General features: G+C 37.1%; 1 protein-coding gene across 2 annotated transcripts in view; it reads left to right on the forward strand.

Annotated features, from left to right (window-relative positions):
- LOC127842418 (WD repeat-containing protein 54-like) overlaps positions 1–11,651 on the forward strand; it is a 19,956-nt gene extending 8,305 nt beyond the window's left edge. The window contains exons 5-9 of one of the 2 annotated variants that reach the window (XM_052371917.1): positions 83–160; positions 2,581–2,713; positions 4,691–4,853; positions 5,294–5,359; positions 9,116–9,226. In XM_052371917.1, the coding sequence (XP_052227877.1) occupies positions 83–160; positions 2,581–2,713; positions 4,691–4,853; positions 5,294–5,359; positions 9,116–9,211 (536 nt within the window). In that variant the 3' untranslated portion in view covers positions 9,212–9,226. Of the gene's footprint in view, positions 1–82; positions 161–2,580; positions 2,714–4,690; positions 4,854–5,293; positions 5,360–9,115; positions 9,227–9,565 lie in introns of those variants that run through there. The other variant, XM_052371916.1, reaches the window with a different exon arrangement.
- Positions 11,652–21,447: the final 9,796 nt, after the last annotated feature.

Genomic DNA, 21,447 nt, shown 5'->3' on the forward strand with positions numbered 1-21,447 from the left:
GCACATACATTTATCCCATTTTTCTCAGAGTAGGCTCAAATGTATGTTAACACTCCCCACACTGTTTCTGATATTATCACAGGTACCCAGCAGGGCCATATTCTGGTGTTTGACATTCCTGTCAAGGGGAACAGTGTCTCATTGGCTAACACTGTTGGAGGTAAATATTGTGTAGATGCCATGAATATTGTAATATTTAACTCACATTTTAATTTTTGGAGCCACATCATGCAAAAATGGGTCTTAGGCCGTGTGCTTCCAGTGTAGCCAACGCAGACAGGCCAGGAGCTTCTCTCTGCACTATATAGTCATGCAAGGTTTCCTGGTCTCATTAGCTGACAGGGTAGCTCAAGACCAGCCTATGACTGCACAGGCTGGTCGTGAGCTATGCTGGCTGCATATGGACAATGACCAATTTGCAAATGACACTGGTCATTGATCACTTGAGCATAAAGTGCTAAAGTTAGTGTTGTGGTAAGTCACTATTTGATGTACGTAGTATGTAGTCCCACATAAATGTTTTCCCTATAGTTGCTTCTTTTCTGAAATCACCTGTAGGATTTTGACCAAAGTTGGCAGGATTGTACCAGGGAATGGTTCTTTACTATCTTTCTGCAAATTAAGGGAATATCTTTAGAAAATAATGTTGTTATTAACCAAAAGCTTTAAAACAAAGCAAACTTTGAAAATTGTTTTAGAAAATAAAGGTGACTCTACCAAATTCCTAAAATTCATTTTAACCCTTTTCCACTCAGAAGCAAAGTGAAAATGGCTATGTGCAAACAGCATGAAACCAGAACAGCCTGCGAGAAACTCGCAGTCTGTTAAGGTTTTATGCTGTTTGCTGCTCATCAGTGTATAAGGGTTTGAAATGAAACCTTTAAAACTTGAAACTACTAAGAAAGGTCTTTAATTAAATTAAACTTTCTAAGGGACTACAAATGCATCAAAATACGTTTTTTAAGTGGTAAAGGGTTCATTAAGAACAATGCACAAGGTGTGGCAGTTTTTCCATATATTGCTATGTAAAACGTTAATAACCTTCACAGAAATCAATGATCAGATGTCATTAATAATCCACAGAAATGTACCTGTGGTGAACCTCTGCTGAATGTTGTAAAATTATTTTGACTGTCTTCCAAAACAAAAACTGATGATCAGATTTTTATCAATAATTTTCAATATATCAGAAAAGAAACAATTTGGGTACTAGTTCCAACTAGTATCAATTAAACACCAAGGGCAGTATTGAGTTTTATTTAATAGCTGTGTATCAAAGCTTTTTAGAGAGTTATTTTTGGGTAAAAGTCATCAATAAAGCAAAATTATTGTTAAATATATGCTCTTATAAATATATTTGAAATAAGAATAAGGATTTATTGTTTTGATGCCATTAACTGAGGAACGCAACTTCTGTTGGTGTTGTTCATTGGGTTGTTAAACGCTTACAATTTTGTTCTATTTGCTTACCTATAAATTTGGATAACATCAATGTTGCAGGTCACAGTGTTGCCATGTGTAATGCAGGTCACAGTGTTGCCATGTGTAATGCAGGTCACAGTGTTGCCATGTGTAATGCAGGTTACAGTGGTACCATGTGTAATGCAGGTCACAGTGTTGCCATGTGTAATGCAGGTTACAGTGTTACCATGTGTAATGCAGGTCACAGTGTTGCCATGTGTAATGCAGGTTACAGTGTTACCATGTGTAATGCAGGTCACAGTGTTACCATGTGTAATGCAGGTTACAGTGTTGCCATGTGTAATGCAGGTCACAGTGTTGCCATGTGTAATGCAGGTTACAGTGTTACCATGTGTAATGCAGGTCACAGTGTTGCTATGTGTAATGCAGGTCACAGTTTTGACATGTGTAATGCAGGTCACAGTGTAGTTATGTGTAATGCAAGTCACAGTGTTGCTACGTATAATGCAGGTCACATTGTAGTTATATGTAATGCAAGTCACAGTGTTGCTATATATAATGCAGGTCACAGTGTTGCCATGTGAAATGCAGGTCACTGTGTTGCTGTGTGTAATGCAGGTGACAGTGTTACTATGTATAATGCAGGTGACAGTGTTGCTATGTGTAATGCAGGTCACAGTGTTGCCATGTATAATGCAGGTGACAGTGTTGCCATGTGTAATGCAAGTCACAGTGTTGCCATGTGTAATGCAGGTCACAGTGTTGCTATATGTAATGCAGGTCACAGTGTTGCCATGTGTTATGCAGGTCACAGTGTTGCCATGTGTAATGCAGGTCACAGTGTTGCCATGTGTAATGCAGGTCACAGTGTTGCCATGTGTAATGCAGGTTACAGTGTTACCATGTGTAATGCAGGTCACATTATTGCCATGTGCAATGCAGGTCACAGTGTTACCATGTGTAATGCAGGTCACAGTGTTGCTATCTACAATGCAGGTCACAGTGTTGCTATGTGTAATGCAGGGCACAGTGTTGCTTTGTGTAATGCAGGTCACAGTGTTGCTATGTGTAATGCAGGTCACAGTGTTGCTGTGTGTAATGCAGGTCACATTGTTGCTATGTGTAATGCAGGTCACAGTGTTGCCATATGTAATGCAGGTCACAGTGTTGCTGTGTGTGACCTGGCAGGACAAGATGACACGCTAGTGAGCGGTGATGAGAACGGAACCATCCTCTTGTGGAGGGTCCAGGGCACCTCACTATCCAACACCAGCAAGATATCCATGAACGGGTAGGGACCACTGTTGAATACATTTGAGCCTCATTCTGGAAAAACTGGGCTTACTGCATGTTTGTAAAATGTCATCAAATATTAGCCTGTGCTGTCCCTACTGGCTAATCAGGGACAACATTTACACTTTTAGTGTTGTTTTTTTCAGGAAGTTTCTTCTAAGAGAAAATCCAGTTTAGGGGGAACGTGTTGTCCCTGATAAGCCTGTGCCGTCACACATACATTAAATCAGTGCTTCAGCTAGCTTTCAAAAGTTGGCATTCCTGACTTCCAAGTCTTAAGTCAAAGGGAATTTTGGGATGGGGGAATTTCCATTGAACATGCATGAATCAAGTGACACGATGTGCGAGCATCGAGCACTGTTCATGTTTAGTATAAAGTGATTTTTAATTTAGATTGAATGTAACAGAAAATTTCACAGTAACTGATTTACTGAGAATATAAAACTTCTTTCTGTACATCTTACTGGGTAGCAATTAAAAACTTGACACATCTTTTTATGCACCCGGATCGAATGATCGGGGGCATATTGTTTTTGGCCTGTCTGTCTGTCATTCTGTCACTCTGTCATTCTGTCCCAAAACTTAAACCTTGGTTAAAGTTTTGCGATAACTTTTGCAATATTGTAGATAGCAACTTGATATTTGGCATGCATGTGTATCTCATGGAGCTGCACATTTTGAGTAGTGAAAGGTCAAGGTCATCCTTCAAGGTCAAAGGTCAAATATATGGCTTCAAAGCGGCGCAATAGGGGGCATTGTGTTTCTGACAAACGCATCTCTTGTTTGTTTTTAACATACTTGTTTCCATGTATCTTTTAAAGCCTTAAATCATTGGCGATATAATTTTGTTAAAATGATTTAAAAACTGTTAACAAAAATTCAATGATCTCTGCGCTACAAAGTTTTTATACAAAATCAATACACCCACTTTTTCCATGCTGATCATGTGACGCTGTACATGTGTGGCAAAATTTTTGCGCTCTTGTATTGGGACAAAGGATCACCACAAAATACATGAGAATTTTAACATTGCAATTCAGAAGTGTGTTTCGGATTACAAATTTAATTAAGCTCATTTGAGAATTGAACAAAACACATCATGCGGACCAACACTGCTAGATTTTTTATGCGGCTTCTTTGATGCTCATACTTGCGAACAATGCGTTTTTTTCGATTTTAATGCGTCAGAGACGCAGGGCACAGAACTAGATTAATCTCTGTAATAATGGGCCTAGTTCAAATTGATGGTCAATGACACCATAACAGTTATACTTCTGCAGACGCCAATTAACGGCTGATTGGATAAGCAAGACGCTGATAACTGATTTGTAGGTGGAGTTAGAATAATCAATGTTGGCCACTGGCTTAGCAAATCACTGCATACAGTAGCTCGAGGACGGAGTTAACTTAGTGAATGACCAGATTTACAGTTGGGATTTGTATATCCTGTGCATTTAAAAACAACATACATGCGTATTATTGGATGTTGAAGGGATTTCCACTGTTTGTAAAACGGACGTGCGACTGCCATTTTTGGGCGGAATTTATGCCCGTGTGTCCATTAACGGAAGCGCTAATTAAACCCCTTTTTCCAGAGGCTCTTATTGACTTCTATCCTATAACAACAACTACTTTTAAAAAGGTTTTATTTCATTCTGACATCATACCAAAATGTAGCTTGCAAAAAGCCCAGCCTGAAACACCTACACTAAAATATTTTTTTTTGCACACCTCATGATTAATAACAAAAAAACAATTATTTCACTCATAAATTTCAAAGAATTAACTTACTCTTTATCCAATACCCTGCACATTCTTACATGTGAGCCATGTCGTGCAAAAATGGGTCTTTTGTCATATGCAGTTCTCGTAGTCAGGAGCTAAGCTCTCTTCTATAGTCACACAAGGTTTGCTGGTCTCATCAGCAGGCTGGTCTGGAGCGATGCTGGCTGCATAAGCCTGTGTACTATTGCAGGGAGAGCTGCTGCAGTCTGAGCATATGGAAGGGCATCCTGGTAGCTGCATTCAGTAACGGCCAGATAGGTGTGTACAATCTCAGCACTGGGAAGATAGGGGCACTGGTCAATGCACACGCTAGATGGATCAACGCTATTGATGTCGCCAAAGAAACTGGCCTGGTATGTCTTTGAAGATGACAGATGAGGTTGAATATTAAGGGTCTCGCGTTGTCATTTTTGGTTAAACATTGACGCAACATGCAATAAACAAGATACTACCATTTCAACGATATATCTCTATCCTTTTATTTGTGCAAAAATACTTAACCCTTTACCTTTAAGATACTTATTTTGACGCATTTGTAGTCCCTTAGAAAGTTTCATTTAGTTAAATACCTTTCTTACAAGATTAAAGTTTTTTAGGCTTCATTCCCAACCTTTAGATACTGAAGACCAGCAAACAGCATAAAACCTGAACAGACTGCGAGTGACTCGCAGGCTGTTCTGGTTTTATGCTGTTTGCACCTAGCCATTTTCACTTTGCTTCTGAGAGGGAAAGGGTCAATACTCGTCTGGTTTATTCATGTGAAAGTTATACTAATGCATTCCATATTGTTTAGATGGTGTCTGCTAGTGAAGACTCGTTTGTGAGAGTATGGCAGCTCATTCCGGGAAATCAACCATCTGTAAGTGACTTTTCATATCTGCCTCTAACTGGGAAAAAGGGTCTTGTTGCATGTGCTTAAAGTGTCCTCCCAAATAAGCCTTTGCAGTCTGCATAGGAAAACTAGAGATGACACTTAGCGTATATACAAATTTTCATATAAAGGAAGTCTCTTTTTTAAGAAAAACCAGTCTAAGCGGAAAGTATTGTCCCTGATTAGCCTGTGGGGACTGCACAGGCTTATCTTGGACAATACTTTACGCATATGCATTAAGCACTGTTTTTCCATAGAAAGGCACATATCAAGTTTGGAAATTATTGTTGCCTGCTGTTATTTGCTGTGTGTGTTTAATTCACCATTTTATTATGCTCCCCCAATATTTATTTTGGGGGGAGCATATAGTCGCTGCTTCGTCTGTCCCTGTGTGTGTGTGTGCGTCTGTCTGTCCGTCCGTGCACAATTTTTGTCCGGGCTATTTCTCAGCAACTAATGACCAGAAATCAATGAAACTTTATGGAAAGCTTCACTACCATGAGGAGGTGTGCATATTATCAGCGGGTTCTGTTCGGATGATTTTTCACTGAGTTATGGCCCATTGAAATTTTCTATAAAAAAATTCTTGTCCCCCCAAGTACTGTGCCCTCAAGACGTTTCCTTTTATTAACCAGGTTTTCCGAAGGAAAAAACTGGTTATTAGATTGGCGAACGGGGCGGGCTGGCTGGCTGGCTGGCTGGCTGGCTGGCTGGCTGGCGGTCTGGCGGGCGGGCAGAACAAGTTTGTCCGGGCCATAACTTTGTCGTTCATTGTGAGATTTTAAAATCATTTGGCACATTTGTTAACCATCATTAGACGGTGTGTCGCGCGAAAAAATTACGTCAATATCTCCAAGGTCAAGGTCACACTTTGAGTTCAAAGGTAAAAAATAGCCATAAATGAGCTTGTCTGGGCTATAACTTTGTCATTCATTATGAGATTTTAAAATCATTTGGCATATTTGTTCACCATCATGGGACGGTGTGTCGCACGAAAGATTCACGTCAATATCTCCATTGTCAAGGTCGCCACGACTAAAAATAGATTTATTTTAAAACAAACTTACAAAGGGGGTTAATTTTGTTTGTTCATTTCAAAAGTTCAGTTTGAGTTGTCTCCCTTTATCAGATTTTTTTTCACAATTAAAACCTGGTTTTGTGACAATTTTGTCCCTTTTCTGAATATATAGTGCAATATTGTGACAAAAAAACCCTTTGTTGGGGAGCATCACCCGTTTCCGACGGTTTCTTGTTTTGAGTCTTCATGCGGAAAGCTCGACATCGAAGTCACAATGGTCTAGTGTATGCAAGTGTGTGCAACCGAGCTTGTCTGGACTGTAACTATGTCATCCATTGTGCAATTTTAGAATAACAATGACCCCCATATAATGACTTACCACAAACGACCTTTGTGTCGCACATAGCACTACCATAAAGGTCAAGGTCTCATTAAAATGTCAAAAGTTAAATTCGGACATAAAACAGATTGTCTGGACAATAACTTTGTCATTCATCATATTATTCGGGTATAACTCTCCCCAAATGTTCACCATGAGGATAGAGCATGTACCGCATAGCACTCAAGGTCAAACTTAGAGGTCAAATGTGAAATTGGTTTAAAAACAGCTTGTCTGCACTTAAACTGTGTCATGAATAATGCAGTTAAAATCACAGCACAAATGTCTACCATTAGAAGATGATATGTTACATGTTACCTGTCTCCCTATCTAAAAGGTCAAAGATCAAACTCTGGATTTTTGTCTCTGACTGAGAGACTTTCTGCAAACAAAAAATTCCAGAAAAGCTAAAACTGTGGCTCATGATTACTCTGTTCAGTCTGCCAAGGCTTTCCAGGAAAAACACACATGCAGTAACACAGTTTTCCCATAGTGCAGTACAATTATAACAGAATACTACTGAGTGTTTGTCTATATGCCTGTGTTTTAGATTGAGTTCAAGTTTGGTGACACTGTCTACATGCCTGTGTTTCAGATTGAGTTCAAGTTTGGTGACACTGTCTACATGCCTGTGTTTCAGATTGAGTTCAAGTTTGGTGACACTTTCTACATGCCTGTGTTTCAGATTGAGTTCAAGTTTGTTGACACTTTCTACTTGCCTGTGTTTCAGACTGAGTTCAAGTTCTGAGACACTGTCTACATGCGTGTGTTTCAGATTGAGTTCAAGTTTGGTGACATTGTCCTGCCTGTGTTTCAGATCGAGTTCAAGTTTGATGACATTGACTACATGCCTGTGTTTCAGATTGAGTTCAAGTTTGGTGACACTGTCTACATGCCTGTGTTTCAGATTTAGTTCAAGTTTGGTGACACTGTCTACTTGCCTGTGTTTCAGATTGAGTTCAAGTTTAGAGACACTGTCTACATGCCTGTGTTTCAGATTGAGTTCAAGTTTGATGACATTGTCTACTTGCCTGTGTTTCAGATTGAGATCAAGTTTGATGACATTGACTACATGCCTGTGTTTCAGATTTAGTTCAAGTTTGATGACATTGACTACATGCCTGTGTTTCAGATTGAGTTCAAGTTTGGCAACACTGTCTACTTGCCTGTGTTTCAGATTGAGTTCAAGTTTGGTGACATTGACTACATGCCTGTGTTTCAGATTGAGTTCAAGTTTGGTGACACTGTCTACATGCTTGTGTTTCAGAAATAGTTCAAGTTTGGTGACACTGTCTACATGCCTGTGTTTCAGATTGAGTTCAAGTTTGGTGACACTGTCTACATGCCTGTGTTTCAGATTGAGTCCAAGTTTGGTGACACTGTCAACATGCCTGTGTTTCAGATTTAGTTCAAGTTTGGTGACACTGTCTACATGCCTGTGTTTCAGATTGAGTTCAAGTTTGGTGACACTGTCAACATGCCTGTGTTTCAGATTGAGTTCAAGTTTGGTGACATTGTCTACATGCCTGTGTTTCAGATTGAGTTCAAGTTTAGCGACCTTGTCTACATGCCTGTGTTTCAGATTGAGTTCAAGTTTGGTGACACTGTCTACATGCCTGTGTTTCAGATTTAGTTCAAGTTTGGTGACACTGTCTACATGCCTGTGTTTCAGATTGAGTTCAAGTTTGGTGACACTGTCAACATGCCTGTGTTTCAGATTGAGTTCAAGTTTGGTGACATTGTCTACATTCCTGTGTTTCAGATTGAGTTCAAGTTTAGCGACCTTGTCTACATGCCTGTGTTTCAGATTGAGTTCAAGTTTGGTGACACTGTCTACATGCCTGTGTTTCAGATTGAGTTCAAGTTTGGTGACGATTTCTACTTGCCTGTGTTTCAGATTGAGTTCAAGTTTGATGACACTGTCTACATGCCTGTGTTTCAGATTTAGTTCAAGTTTGGTGACACTGTCTACTTGCCTGTGTTTCAGATTGAGTTCATGTTTGGCGACACTGTCTTCATGCCTGTGTTTCGGATTGAGTTCAAGTTTGGTGACACTTTCTACTTGCCTGTGTTTCAGATTTAGTTCAAGTTTGGTGACATTGTCTACATTCCTGTGTTTCAGATTGAGTTCAAGTTTAGCGACCTTGTCTACATGCCTGTGTTTCAGATTGAGTTCAAGTTTGGTGACACTGTCTACATGCCTGTGTTTCAGATTGAGTTCAAGTTTGGTGACGATTTCTACTTGCCTGTGTTTCAGATTGAGTTCAAGTTTGATGACACTGTCTACATGCCTGTGTTTCAGATTTAGTTCAAGTTTGGTGACACTGTCTACTTGCCTGTGTTTCAGATTGAGTTCAAGTTTGGCGACACTGTCTTCATGCCTGTGTTTCGGATTGAGTTCAAGTTTGGTGACACTTTCTACTTGCCTGTGTTTCAGATTTAGTTCAAGTTTGATGACACTGTCTACATGCTTGTGTTTCAGATTTAGTTCAAGTTTGATGACACTGTCTACATGCTTGTGTTTCAGATTTAGTTCAAGTTTGATGACACTGTCTACATGCTTGTGTTTCAGATTGAGTTCAAGTTTGATGACACTGTCTAGATGCCTGTGTTTCAGATTGAGTTCAAGTTTGATGACACTGTCTACATGCCTGTGTTTCAGATTTAGTTCAAGTTTGGTGACACTGTCTACATGCTTGTGTTTCAGATTGAGTTCAAGTTTGGCGACACTGTCTACATGCCTGTGTTTCAGATTTAGTTCAAGTTTGATGACACTGTCTACATGCCTGTGTTTCAGATTGAGTTCAAGTTTGGTGACACAGTGACTGACCAGCAGCTGGTTGGGGCCCAGTTCATCCATGATGGGGGCCGGGGCTTCTGTGTCACGGGATATGACAGCTCCGATATATCATTCTTCCTGCAGAACTGACACACACGTAGCTAGTATAGACATATCTATGGCTGGATATCGTTAACAAGTTCATCAGCTGATTCTTTCAATATTTTTTTTGTTTTGTACTGAATAGAATAAGGGAATATTGTGTGATGCTTTATCATTTTTGAACATAGAAAATTGTGTGATGCTTTACAATAATTGCTGGCACAAATACTTATAATTTTTAATATGTTTTTGTTATAATTTTTGCTGGTTTGATAACAATTTCACAGGAAGGCTTGAGGAATTTCTTTCAAACTTGAAATCTGTATTTATTTTACCAATTTTCTCTGCTTCTGTATTGTTTTAGCAGGACTTGAAAAAAAGAGGCAATCTTTTATACTTGCTCTGGTGACGGCTTCGGTCTCAACTTGAGAATTAGAGCTGAGGTGAAAGTTTTTCAGTTAGCTCATTTCTCAGCAATTGCTTTTGGGGTTTCATTTAAGCTTAAAGCATGTGATGCCCATATTAAAATGACCTCTTAGGCCAAGTTTTGTTACTGCAATTTGAAATTTGTCAAAATTTGGGGCCGTTAAACACTTTGAAATTTTCATATCTACTATATAGGCTTGTTTTAGTTTTTCAGCAAGTTAGTTTTGCAAGAATGGCCTCAAGGATTTCATTCAACCTTGAAACATGTATATAAGGGCGATTTTACACTAACAAATTTTACATTTAAGCTAAAAATCCAATCCAATGTCATATAAAGATACCAGGTACCAAGAAGACCCCCTTTCTTGTGATTCAATATGGGATGGGTGGGGTCAAGGTCACTGTTAACTAAAAGTTGCAAAATGGATTCCGCTTAAATTCTTGATAAGTAATTGAGTTTTGGAATCAAACTTCATAAATAAATATTTTGTATACAGACCTGATTGGATTGCATATGGGTTGGATGAGTTCAAGTTTATTAAATACAGAAAAATGTTTTCTGCTCAATAACTACAGAATTAATAAAGCTATTTGAATGAAAATAAATACCCAATATAGAGTCCTTGCTAGGGTTACATGTGGCATGAAGTAGTTTAAGGGCACTGTATTTAAAATAAAAAAAAAAAGATTCTGCTTAGCAATTCCCAAAGAAATTGAGCTAGTGTCATGCAACTTAATACATTCATGCTTCCATTAAAACTTCATTTTTGCTGATTGCAGATTGGATCAAGGTCGCCAATACTAAATAGAGATTAATTGTTTTGCCACAATATCTCAAAAAGGTTATTTGAAAAGTTACCATACAATTTATGGTATGACTTTTAATGTGTTTGTTTTTGTGTTCACAGTTTTATGCTTGTTATTTATTTTCACATTTATACATATCAGGAAATGACCATATGTGTGCTTATTGTTTGTGCACATTGTTTTAGAATATTTTTTTAAAGATGTAAATGAAATAATGATCATGTGTTTTGTTAAGAATTGTAATTTGAATGCGTTATTTAAGGCGCTGAATGTCATGGCTCTTGTGTTTTGTCACTATGCTCTTAAATAGTTTCAAAATAACTTTATTCATATTTAACAAATAATTATATCTGTTATTGAGATATTGTCTATATTTGTGCTGACTTTTGATTATACAAGAAATAAAATTGATTCTTTTGTTTCAATTTTATTTAAAACAAATGGCAACTTTTGATTATAATTTTTGCTTACCGTTACAGTATGTATTTTATTAATTTAAAATCCCATCAGCAATGGCGACCATTTTTTTATTTTCTGTCTGTTATGTGTCAAACTGGAATCAAAAATGGTTTGAAAGTCTTATGAAATGATAAAATTTGTGTTGCTTGCAAGTCTGTATGTTACATTTTTTAGTTTTGATATTGTGAAATTTGCTCATGTTTATATTATTGTTTGAAGCTTTCACCATTTGTGGTCTCTGCATCGGCAAATCCCGTCCCCTTATTCAAGTGCAATTGTGTATTAACAATAAACCATTTCAAGCTACAAATGGCTGCAGTTGTTTGGTTCCATCATCATCATCATCATAATCATCATCATCATCATCATCATCATCATCATCATCATCATCATCATCATCATCATCATCATCATCATCATCATCATCATTCCCTTGACTGGTCTAGCAAATGGGGTAAAATGAGGGAAAACAACACAGTGATCCTCTGCCAGTCAGGTCTGTTGTGGGCCGGTGAGAGGAGCTCAACCATGGGGAGGGACTCCCACTCTTTCCCATTGTCAATCCAGCTTTGCTTCTTCTGACTGCTTGGACAGCATCCTATAAGGAACCACAGTGCATGGTTAAAACCTTTTTTTAATATGCTGATGATGTTCTATATTGTCTTTGGTAAATTACAGATTACAGATAAACATTCATAATTATGTAAACAACAAATTGCAACATAAACATTACACAGTGTTAAATTCTGAAAGATATGCACAACATGCTGAAGAAATGCATTATAAATTGTATCAAGGGTTTATTAGTATTTTGACTAGGTCAAATTATGGGGCTAGACCGATTATTTATTGTTTCAAGTGTTCTTCCCATGGCAGATATATTTCTCACTGTTTATTTTTAGCTCATCTATGTTTTGAAAAAAAATGTATGAGCTATTGTCATCACCTGAGCATTTGCGTCCGGTTAAGTTTTGTGTTTAGGTCCACTTTTCTCATAAAGTATCAAAGCTATTGAATTCAAACATGGCACACTTACTTACTATCAATAGGGACTGGGCAGGCAAAGTTTGATAACTCTGGCTGGCGTTTTGACAGAATTATGTGCCCTTTTCATACTTAGAAATTTGAAAACTGGGTTAAGTTTTGTGCTTAGGTCCACTTTATTCGTGAAGTATCAAAGCTATTGCTTTCATACTTGCAACACTTACTTACTATCATAAGGGGACTGTGCAGGCAAAGTTATGTAACTCTGACTGGCATTTTGACAGAATTATGGCCCCTTTCAGACCTGTTTACCCCATTTTGTGCCGATCAGTAGTTTTAGAGTACTTTATCAGTAGTTTGGAGTACTTGTCAGTAGTATTCACAAAACTTAGTTGTAAAGCCCATAAAACACGTGGTTTACCCTACAAGACCTGTATTTATTGATTGTCACATGAAGCAATACTTTAAATTAATGCAAAAAAAGACAAAAGCAGTTTTTTTATTTCTGCAGTTTTTTTTAATGACTCAGAATACTAGACTTGATATTTAAATGTTCTGCAATAAGCAATATTATTATCTTTTACTACATACTATTACACGTCAGTGTAATGTTTCAGGACAGTACAGAAACAAAATTACTAAATGGATCTGCGATGAAAACTCTTTGCTATTATAGCCCATCAAGTGTTTCAGAACAATATATAACTGAATAATGAATATTTTAAAGACTTATTTTATAATTATATGACACCACGTCAATCTTTCAGGACGACATGAAACAATCGGACATAACTATCATAAGTTCATCTATAGGGCATATACCTTTTGTGATCTTTGAATCTAAAAACATCTGTTTAAGTGTCGGGCACAACTTATTCACAGTGATAATTGGCAAGTTCAAGTCAGCCACTATTCCACACATTAATACCTCTGCTTTTGTTTCTAAATATGTAAAATTGATTGGTTTTGTTACAAAACTCTCTATTGACTTGTTTTTATCTTTTAACTTCAAAAAGTCCTGATTATTTTTACTTTAGACGTGTCTTGTGCAGTCGTTTAATCCTCCATGGGCACATGAAAAATCCCAGCAACAGATATTGCAACCCACGAAGCATTCTTCTTTAGCAGAACACGTGAGGCATGAATACGTTTCTGTGTAGGTTGTCTTTTGATTATTCTTTTTCTTTTTAAAGATATAAATAACATAAACTTCATCATCTTCCAAATTCAATTTTTGCGCTTGGAGCTGGAGGACGCCATTCATCCGGGTATTGATCGCTATTAGATGTAATAAGCGCCTGTTGACAATGACAATCATCTAAGTACCGAAACGTAATGATTTGAAGGAAAGAGAGACGAAAAGAGAAAAATTACCTGGAATAAAAACGGAAATTGATTTTTTTGCGTAAAATCGTAGTTTTTTGACGCCGATCCATATTGCTTTTGCTTTCATACTTGCAACACTTACTAACTATCATAAGAGGACTGTGCAGGCAAAGTTATGTAACTCTGACTGGCATTTTGACAGAATTATGGCCCCTTTTATACTTAGAAAATTGCAAATTTGGTTAAGTTTTGTGTTTTGGTCCACTAATTCTTAAGTATCATAGCTATTGCTTTGGAACACTTGCTAACTATCACAAGGGGACACTGCTGGCAAAGTAATGTAACTCTGACTGGCATTTTGACAGAATAAAGGCCCTTTTTTGACTTAATAACTTATATTGGTTAAATTTTGTGTTCAGATCCACTTCACTTTTAAAGTATCAAGGCTATTGCTTTCAAACTTCAAATACTTTCTTACTATTATGAGAGTACTGTACCTGGCAAGTTTAATTTGACCCTGACCTTTGAATGACCTTGACTCAAGGTCAAAGTTTTAAATTTTGCTAAAATTGCCATAACTTCTTTATTTATGATCAGATTTGATTCATACTTTGACAAAACAACACTAACCTGACATACCACAATAGACTCCACCCAAACCATCCCCCACGCCCCACCCCAGAATCCCACCCCAATTTTTTCCTTATTTTTGAAAGATCATCTAATAAATGACCACACCTCACACTATACCCCCCTCTCACCCCCCCCCTCAAATTATGATTTTTTTTTAAACATGGTTAACAAAAACACAAATATTTATAAAAAACTGGTTATTAGATTGGCGAATGTCGGCGGGCCGGCTGGCGGGCGGAACAAGCTTGTCCGGGCTATAACTTTGTCCTTCATTGTGAAATTTTAAAATAATTTGGCACATTTGTTCACCATCATTAGACGGTGTGTTGCACGAAAGAATAATGTCGATATCTCCAAGGTCAAGGTCACACTTTGAGTTCAAAGGTAAAAAATGGCCATAAATGAGCTTGTCCGGGCCATAACTATGTCATTCATTGTGAGATTTTAAAATCATTTGGCACACACATTAGTTCACTATCATTGGACGGTGTGTCGCGCGAAAGAATTACGTCAATATCTATAAGGTGAAGGTCGCCACGACTAAAAATAGATTGATTTTCAAACAAGGGGGTTAACTATGAACAATCAGTAACAATGCACATTTTGAGTTGTCTCTCTTTATCAGACTTTTTTCAAATTGAAAACCTGGTTTTGTTACAATTTTGTCCCTTGTTTGTCTGTTTTTTCATTTTTGAAAGATAATGTTATAAATGACCACACCCTCACACTATACACCCCTCTCCACCCCCACCCCCTTTTTGATTGAAGTATTGAGATAGGTCCCTTCACGTTTAAAAAAAACACTAGATAAGCGGTCTGCACCCGCTAGGCGGTGCTCTTGTTGAAATTATGACACCAATAAATTTGAAAATTACAGCCTTTATAGTCCCTATGTAAACATGGTGGAAGCTTTTTATATCACACACATTTATAAAGCTTAGATTGAACAGATCAGTGTGTACTTGGCTGATAACATATCTAAGTGGGAAGGGTATGCATTTTTTGGTTATTGCCTGTAGAAAATGTAGAACATGCCTTATGCATAGTTATGTGATTCTAAATCTTTAGTCATAATTCACACATTTTAACCTCTCAGAAGCTATTGCTTCGGGAGGCGTAAAACTACAACGGGCGAGGCATGGTCAGGGGTGATAACCCCAAAAAAGGGTTAGGATTAGGGGTCGGGTTAGGGTTAGGGTTGGGTTAAGGCTAACCCAAACCCTAACCCGACCCCTAACACTAACCCTAACCCTCTAACCCCCCCTTGCGCAATACCATACCATGCCTGGCCCGTTGTAGTTTTCCGCCTCCCTATTGCTTCCTCCTCAAGATAAGCTGTTTACTTTCATTCCAATAGTTTAATGTGAGGTAAACAGTTTGAAGTATGATGAAAGGATTCGTGGTCGAAATAGATGCTTTGCGTTTCTTCACTGCTACAGAATAATAAGCTCCCTAAGTTTTACATTTGCCATGTTAACAATATGAAATTGTAGCTTGTTATTCACACTGTAAGTTAATTGGCTGGTTAAAAGCAATTTATTATGCATAGGTAGAACATTTGATATTTTAGGAATGTATTTTGTAAAATCTTGTATATATATTCGGCTCATTTATGTGATTTCGAAGGAGAGATGCTGATCGGTAATCTTCGTAGAGTGCGGAGGGAATTCGGAAACGTCGGTAGTTTCCGAATCGTGCCTTTCCGTTGCGAGGGCTAGGTGGCGCTCTGTTCGCCACTATATAAAGGCCAATCTCTTGCACGACGGTTACATTACATTCACCTCTGTGTTGGGCTCAGAACGGACTATTGTTATGAAAGCGTCTCATTTATGTCATGATCATTCCAAGCGTTCATTATTGAGGTTACAGAATACTAAACAATCTCTTGCACGACGGTTACATTGCATTCACTGCATTAAAGAAAACCATCTCATACCACGATATCTTTTATCAGTCTTAATTCATTATTATAAAATTGATATGTTTTTTTTATGTTAAGAAACCAACATACATACACACGTCGAAGCAATTCCTACGTCACTCAAAAAAATATGTTCAATTGTTTACATTTGTGAAGTGCGTGGAATGATTCCATCTGCGTAAATGGGCAATAAATTAGTTCCAAAGAGTTGCATTAAAACTCGCAAGTTTTTGCACGATTTATCGTACATTTAAAAGTCATATTTCTTAATTTAATGCATGCGATCTTAAATATCCAATCAAATATACGTTGAATGCGTTTGTTCGGTTTTATCTATTTTATAGACAAAATGGAGGGCTGAGCCTTTCGCAGAGATATATGTGAGAGCAAGGAACGACAACTCTGCGTGGAGATTGTATAAAGGCTTGTTTCTTGGTTAGTTGTCACTTCCTCAGGTCGGACCTCAAAGACCTCGTGAAGAGGCCGGTAGGACCTGTAAATAAACTCTGATTTAAACAAGATGTGTTTGTGAAACTTTATGTCCCCCTATATGATGTTTGACCTTGAAGGATGACCTTGACCTTGTGAATGATGACCTTGACCTTTCACCACTCAAAATGTGCAGCTCCATGAGATACACATGCATGCCAAATATCAAGTTGCTATCTTCAATATTGCAAAAGTATTCATAAAATAAGCGATTTGGGCCACATATATTTGACCTCTGACCTTATAGAATGACCTTGACCTTGACCTTTCACCACTCAAAATGTGCAGCTCCATGAGATGCACATGCATGCCAAATATCAAGTGGCTATCTTCAATATTGCAAAAGTATTTATAAAATAAGCGATTTGGGCCACATATATTTGACCTCTGACCTTGAAGGATGACCTTGACATTGACCTTTCACCACTCAAAATGTGCAGCTCTATGAGATACACATGCATGCCAAATATGAAGTTGCTATCTTCAATATTGCAAAAGTATTCATAAAATGAGCGATTTTGGCCACATATATTTGACCTCTGACCTTGAAGGATGACCTTGTAACATAACGCACACAAAACGCACATTTGGGGCATTGTTGGATTTATATAATGATCGAAATTTGTACCACATTTCATACAATCTTAAATAGGCAGCCATCTGGATCAACAAATCAATAGCCTCGGGTTATAATTACCGGGCACGAATATTTGCTTACCGTATGTGTCAATATTCGGTAATTCCCGTATGTATTCGTTAAGTGTCCGTTGCATACGTCATATTTATGTTGCAGACACGTGACTTAACAAACGGCCAATCAGAATTGTACATGATGACACGTGACGTTACACAGCCAATCAGAATTGTACACGTAACAATTATAAAAGCATTCGTTGTTTATATCTATATTTATGGACAGTCTTACTTAAACGGCCGAACATACAAGTCGCATTATTGCTGGCTTTCGCGGGATGGGCCCATTGCGGGCTTCGCATGTATCTTGTATTTGACAAACATTTTGGAAACGTTGTTTTGTGTTAATAAGCAGAAATAAAACGCAAAGAAATTAGAAATGAACTTTGTTGGTTACTGTGTCTTTTCCACGAACGATACATAATTACGTGACACAGTACATTTTATGGTGCCGTGACCAGGATACGACCGAAGTACGATCAAAAGTGCGATCACGTGCCGAAAAATGAAAACATCACAACCACAACGCGACATGAATTCAGGTCAGTTGTTTAAAAAAATGATGGCAAACTTGGAGAGGGAATTTCAAAATTTATAAAGTAGAAAATTAAAGTAAAAGGCGTCATGACAACGAAATTTTTAAGAATTGTTTTAAAGAATTTAATGTAGTTAGATGTTAAAAATAATAGTGTTGATAATAAATTATGTACGAATAAAATGTACTGTGTCACGTAATTATGTATCGTTCGTGGAAAAGACACAGTAACCAACAAAGTTCATTTCTGATTTCTTTGCGTTTTATTTCTGCTTATTAACACAACACAACGTTTCCAAAATGTTTGTCAAATACAAGATACATGCGAAGCCCGCAATGGGCCCATCCCGCGAAAGCCAGCAATAATGCGACTTGTATGTTCGGCCGTTTAAGTAAGACTGTCCATAAATATAGATATAAACAACGAATGCTTTGATAATTGTTACGTGTACAATTCTGATTGGCTGTGTAACGTCACGTGTCATCATGTACAATTCTGATTGGCCGTTTGTTAAGTCACGTGTCTGCAACATACATATGACGTATGCAACGGACACTTAACGAATACATACGGGAATTACCGAATATTGACACATACGGTAAGCAAATATTCGTGCCCGGTAATTATAACCCGAGGCTATTGATTTGTTGATCCAGATGGCTGCCTATTTAAGATTGTATTAAATGTGGTACAAATTTCGATCATTATATAAATCCAACAATGCCCCAAATGTGCGTTTTGTGTGCGTTATGTTACACAACTTTCCCCCTTAATTTGATTTTTTTATATTTTATTATTTAAAAAAATCTTTTAAAATTTTACTATTGAATTACTAATTAAATTAAAAAACTACATTCATATAAACACACTCAAATGATGGAAAATATGCGGATAACAATATGATTTTCTTGACAAGCATCTCTACTGAAATAAATAACATTAGTAATTGTTATACAATTTAAATGTAAATCAAAATGTTGTGTAGAACATCATCTGTTGATCGTTGGCCATCTGTACATCTGGTGTCGTCCATGTTGTCTTGAAGTTGTAGCTCGCGGCGAATACGATGTTTCATTGAAGTCATTGCCGCCGTCATGAAGATAAGTCGATTGTAGGTTCGTCCGTGGCGATTGGAATGCGTTTGTTGATTCAGCTCTGCTTTCCGATGTTTAACTTGCGTCGTCGATTGTCGTTTCCGTTGTATTCATCGTTGTTGTTGTTTTCGTTGTCGTTTGTACTTTTGTTGATGGCCCCAGCGTCTTCATTCCTCTCGGGACATTAAGATCTTCTATTGGCCATAATGCTCACGAGGTATTAACTATAGCAGTGTTCTCCTTGATGTCTTAGGCCTCGGAAGTATCATTCCAAATGCGTTATCTACGCACGTCAAACAGTTGAACGGCTGCATCTACTCTATAGTGTTTAACGTCACAAGTATTGTGTCCAGTGTTGCGTCACTTGTTGTCCTTCGAAATCTTCTGGCGTTGGTCTTCTTTTAGCGATAGAACCAGGTATTCACTTTGAGAGTAAACGCCGTGATGTTCCATTCTAATTATGTTGTTTGTTTCTTCTATTCGTTGTGGAGGGCGTTGTCTCGCGAAGTCGCTCTTCTTCGGCGTTTTCTTCAAATCTCGATATTTTTTATCTGCGTCGTGGTGATACAAGTATCAGTTGTTCAAAATCATGGCAAACATTTATAAATATCCCCTTAGTTATTGTTAAGTATCGTCATGACAACTTACTGTGATATCTTATTCAAAAAAATAAATTCTTTACAACGAAAAAATATTAGTCAATTCCTCAAAACATACTTCGGATAAGTACATGACAGTTTGAGATCTGACAAGCCATTTACTTAATATGACTTGTGTACCGCCTTAGGCATAATCATTTTACGCACGTGCAGCCAGTAAATTTTTGACAGGCGCGCGCCACTTTATTGACCTAGAGTAATGGGTAATGATAGACGTACCTGTTCATATCATGGTTTCATAAACCTCATCTTTATCACTATAGTTTTGCCGTTGGGCATAGATTTATTGACATGTTTGACCTGTGCACTTGTAAAAATGCGCAAATATGACAAGGCAGACTTTTATATATATGCATTCATAATATAAGAACACGTATCGGTATACTTCAAAATTCAGGTCTTTGCTCCTAATCGAACTACTCAAATAATTCTTATGCGACATCGCATCTTCTGTCCATGGCGTAATTTGCTTCGATGGCACAGGGATAAATTCTCTTACTCATGAGGACGCTAAGGTTATCAGAACCTCGGGCTCGGTATGTCCGAACGCTGATCAGTCAGCCGTGCTCATAAAATATAATTGTAACCCTTAAACAATTATATTAGAAATTTAATGCGTACATATCGTTATATTTTCACTGCGCTATACGCGTCAGATCGCATTAAATTCTTACTTAAAATTACTCCTGACCTTCAATATTACCGATATCCTACATATATTTGCAATCAACACAATGACGTATATAGATATTTACATAATATTTTTTTAAGTGTCTGCCCTATTCATATTCGCAATTACCATTACTGTTCTTATTTCCTATTTCTTTCTTTTACAATTCTGAAACTATTTTTAATTTTTCCACTAATTTTATTTATTCGTCCTCTTTAATTGTCTTTATCATTCTAATAAACAAAATCCGCCTTATTTTCTTTATTAAAATTATAAACAAAACTGTCTTAAATAATCTAAATTCCTAAGTTCTTAATTCTGCCAATGTAAAATACTAGGTAAATTCTTTGAATATTTTTATATTTGTTCTTTCTTCGAGTTTTTCTATTATATTAATAAATAAAATCATCCCCAAATTTTCTTTATTAAAATAATAAAACAAAACTGTTTTAATACTCTTATTTTTCCTCGTACATTTTAATTTAATGAAAATTTACAAACATTCCAACAATTTAAAATGTATTGGTATGCAAAAAAAAACACCATAAGTCCGTACATAATCCTATATTCTAACAATACCAAAAATATATAAAAAATCTTTAAATACTCTCTGTGTGTACACCTTTTATTTAATGATTTCCATAACTCATAAAAATAATGTAAAACTCAAATATCTCTTTTTATTCTCAATTCACCGCTATTTATAAAAATGTACCGATAAATGCAAAATTGGCATGATTTTGATATTTGCAAAATTTGTTCGTACATAATTTATTATCAACACTATTATTTTTAACATCTAACTACATTAAATTCTTTAAAACAATTCTTAAAATTTTCGTTGACATGACGCCTTTTACTTTAATTTTCTACTTTATAAATTTTGAAATTCCCTCTCCAAGTTTGCCATAATTTTTTTAAACAACTGACCTGAATTCATGTCGCGTTGTGGTTGTGATGTTTTCATTTTTCGGCACGTGATCGCATTTTTGATCGTACTTCGGTCGTATCCATGGTACACGGCTCCATAAAATGTACTGTGTCACGTAATTATGTATCGTTCGTGGAAAAGACACAGTAACCAACAAAGTTCATTTCTGA

This window comes from Dreissena polymorpha, chromosome 8 (assembly GCF_020536995.1).
Source record: "Dreissena polymorpha isolate Duluth1 chromosome 8, UMN_Dpol_1.0, whole genome shotgun sequence".
Lineage (NCBI taxonomy): Eukaryota > Metazoa > Mollusca > Bivalvia > Myida > Dreissenidae > Dreissena > Dreissena polymorpha.